Consider the following 2,644-nt stretch of genomic DNA (forward strand, 5'->3'; position numbering starts at 1 on the left):
CTCTTAGTGTGTGCATGAGTATTTATTATAACTGTATAATAAATATTGATCGTTTGAACTTTACTAATCGGTGTATCGTCTTTATTACTTTGAACTTGACCTTGGAATACTTGTGACGTTGCCTATACGGCAACTGGCGACTCCAGAGCTAAATAATTACATAGAACAGAGCCTAGTAGTGTTAAGCACACGTCGAACTCGGAGGCGTGTTAATACACTCCAATAAACGCGTTTTACGCCCACAGTAAAACGTGCAACACACTGCCTCTCACTCCTCCCACACAGCCTCAGACCCCACCTACAGAGCCTCTGCACCCTCCGTTGGAGATTTTGTTCCGGCTTAATTTTCAAACTGTACCTTTGATTTGGGTCTGGAAGTGGAGCTGCATTTTTAATTCTAGACTACTTCCATCCAGACCAGCTTGTGACAGGGTTTATTTGGGGTGGAGCGGGGGGGGGGGGGGGGGGGGGGGGGGGAGGTTGGTAAGGGCCTGTGGATCAGGGGGATGGTGCTCCAGAGGGAGAGATAAGTAGGAGGTTTGGTCTTCATAGAATCATAGAACTTACAGTGCAGAAGGAGGCCATTCGGCCCATCGAGTCTGCATTGGCCCTTGGAAAGAACACCCCACCTAAGCCCACACTTCCAACCTATCCCAGTAACCCCACCTAACTTTTTGGACACTAAGGGCAATTTAGCATGGCCAATTCACCTAACTTGCATATCTCTGGACTGTGGGAGGAAACTGGAGCCCCCGGAAGAAAACCACACTGACACGGTGAGAACGTGCAGACTCCGCACAGACAGTGACCCAAGCCGGGAATCGAACCATGGACCCTGGTGCTGTGAAGGAACTGTGCTAACCACTATGCTACCGTTTTACTATTAGGTGGCCAATGCTGGAAAGATGCTAGAGCAGGCGGCATGGTGGCACAGTGGTTAGCACTGCTGCCTCACCGCCGCCGAGGACCCGGGTTCGATCCTGGCCCTGGGTCACTGTCCGTGTGGAGTTTGCACATTCTCCCCATGTCTGCGTGGATTTTACCTCCCCCATACCCCAAAGATGTGCAGGGTAGGTGGATTGGCCACGCTAAATTGCCCCTTAATTGGAAAAAAAAAAGGATTGGGTACTCTAAATTGAGAGTGCTGTGAGCGGTGCAGTGGGTCTGGGCAGAAGCAGAGTCTGTGAGGGGGGCAACCTGGGGTGTTGGTAACGGCTCAACTCCTGGTGGTGCCAAAGAAACACTCGACTAACACGGCGGTAGCAGCCACATTAAAAATCTGGAGGCAATTCCGTCACCATCTCTGGCTGGGGGCCTCCTTTCCTACGCGCAGGCCCCTGTAGTCCTGCGCCATGTTGCCTCGGGCCAGTGCGTTGAAAGAGGCCACTCCGCATGCGCGAATCCCGCGGCGCCCAATTTGCGTGAACCGCTCCAGCGCCGTGCTTGGCTATTAGAAGGGGGCTGGAGGGGAATCTCTTAATAAAGATGAAAATAAACCCCTTGAAATGTAGCTGAAAGATCCACAAATAGAAAGGGCAGGAAATAGCAGACTCAGAGAACGAGAATTTGTGCACTGATTTCCAATCCATCATGTCTCGGGCAAGGAGGGTGTTACACATTCCAGATATTGGGTTGGGCTGGTCAGGTTGATAGAGGAAGAGGGGGAAAAGCTGGATAAGGAAGGTGCGAACAGAACATGACGTAGCCCCATAGTAATGTAACACTTCAATGCCAAGACTATCTGTAGAGTTGGCCCAGAGCTGAAAGGGCCGCATCGAGTCATCATGTTTCCATTTCAAAAAATGTTGTGACAGTTAGACAATGGCTGTGACATTCCTGAGATCCCTATAAGAACACCGGACCGAGCAGAAGATAGCGGGGAAGAGACATCAGCTCAACAGAAGTGGTGAAGATGAGGAGCTCCTCGTACAGCCAGAAGACTACGTCCATGAACCGGTCCGGCAGGAGCGGAGTCAGAGTCCAGAGCCCCTCCGCAACCCGCTACCGCTCCCACTCAACCGAGTCCCAGATTTACTATGGGTCCTGGGGCCGAGCGGGAGGCTGCTTGTCCAGGGCGATTGAGGCCGGCACAGAGATCCGAACCAACGAGAAGGAGGAGATGCAGCAACTTAACAGCTTTTTGGCTGGCTACATCGACAAGGTGAGGGGCCTGGAGCAGCGCAACTCCCAGCTGAGGGAGGAGCTGGCCGGCCTGAGGGCCCGCTTCAAGGTGCCCCAGGGAATGGGAGATGAGTACCAGCAGCAGTTCAAGGAACTGAGGGAGCTGATCGAGAGGCTGACGCACGAGAAAGGGGTGGCAGAGATCGAGACGGGCAACACCGAGGAGGAGATCGACTCCTGGAGGCTGAAATGCCAGGAGCAGCTGGACCTAAAAGGTAAACTTACTCATCCTTATCTTGTGGACATCAGTTGATGTTTTGAAAAGATGCCAACTTGAACCGTTTGACGCATCATCTTGTCATGTTCAGCATGTAGCAGAGCAGGCTCAAGAGGCTGAATGGCCCACTCCGACTCCTAGTTCTTATGTATATACAATGCAAAAGAACAATGAAATGCAAGAACAATAAATTTCAATATAGATAACTTTGAGCCAATATATTTTGTCGGGATGTGTGAGGTGGTC

At 51.6% G+C, this 2,644-nt stretch overlaps 1 protein-coding gene across 1 annotated transcript; it reads left to right on the plus strand.

The window, feature by feature from the left end:
• The first annotated feature begins 1,860 nt into the window (after positions 1-1,860).
• LOC119969942 (vimentin-like) lies at positions 1,861-2,434 on the plus strand. Its single transcript, XM_038803910.1, has one exon. It carries the CDS (start codon positions 1,913-1,915, stop codon positions 2,432-2,434), a length of 522 nt encoding a protein of 173 aa, XP_038659838.1. The 5' UTR covers positions 1,861-1,912.
• Positions 2,435-2,644: the final 210 nt, after the last annotated feature.

The sequence above is a fragment of the Scyliorhinus canicula genome, chromosome 8 (assembly GCF_902713615.1).
Source record: "Scyliorhinus canicula chromosome 8, sScyCan1.1, whole genome shotgun sequence".
In the NCBI taxonomy this organism is placed as follows: Eukaryota; Metazoa; Chordata; class Chondrichthyes; order Carcharhiniformes; family Scyliorhinidae; genus Scyliorhinus; species Scyliorhinus canicula.

Coding starts and splice junctions, on each gene's coding strand:
- LOC119969942 (XM_038803910.1), top strand. CDS start 1,913: ATGAGGAGCTCCTCGTACAGCCAGAAGACTACGTCCATGAACCGGTCC.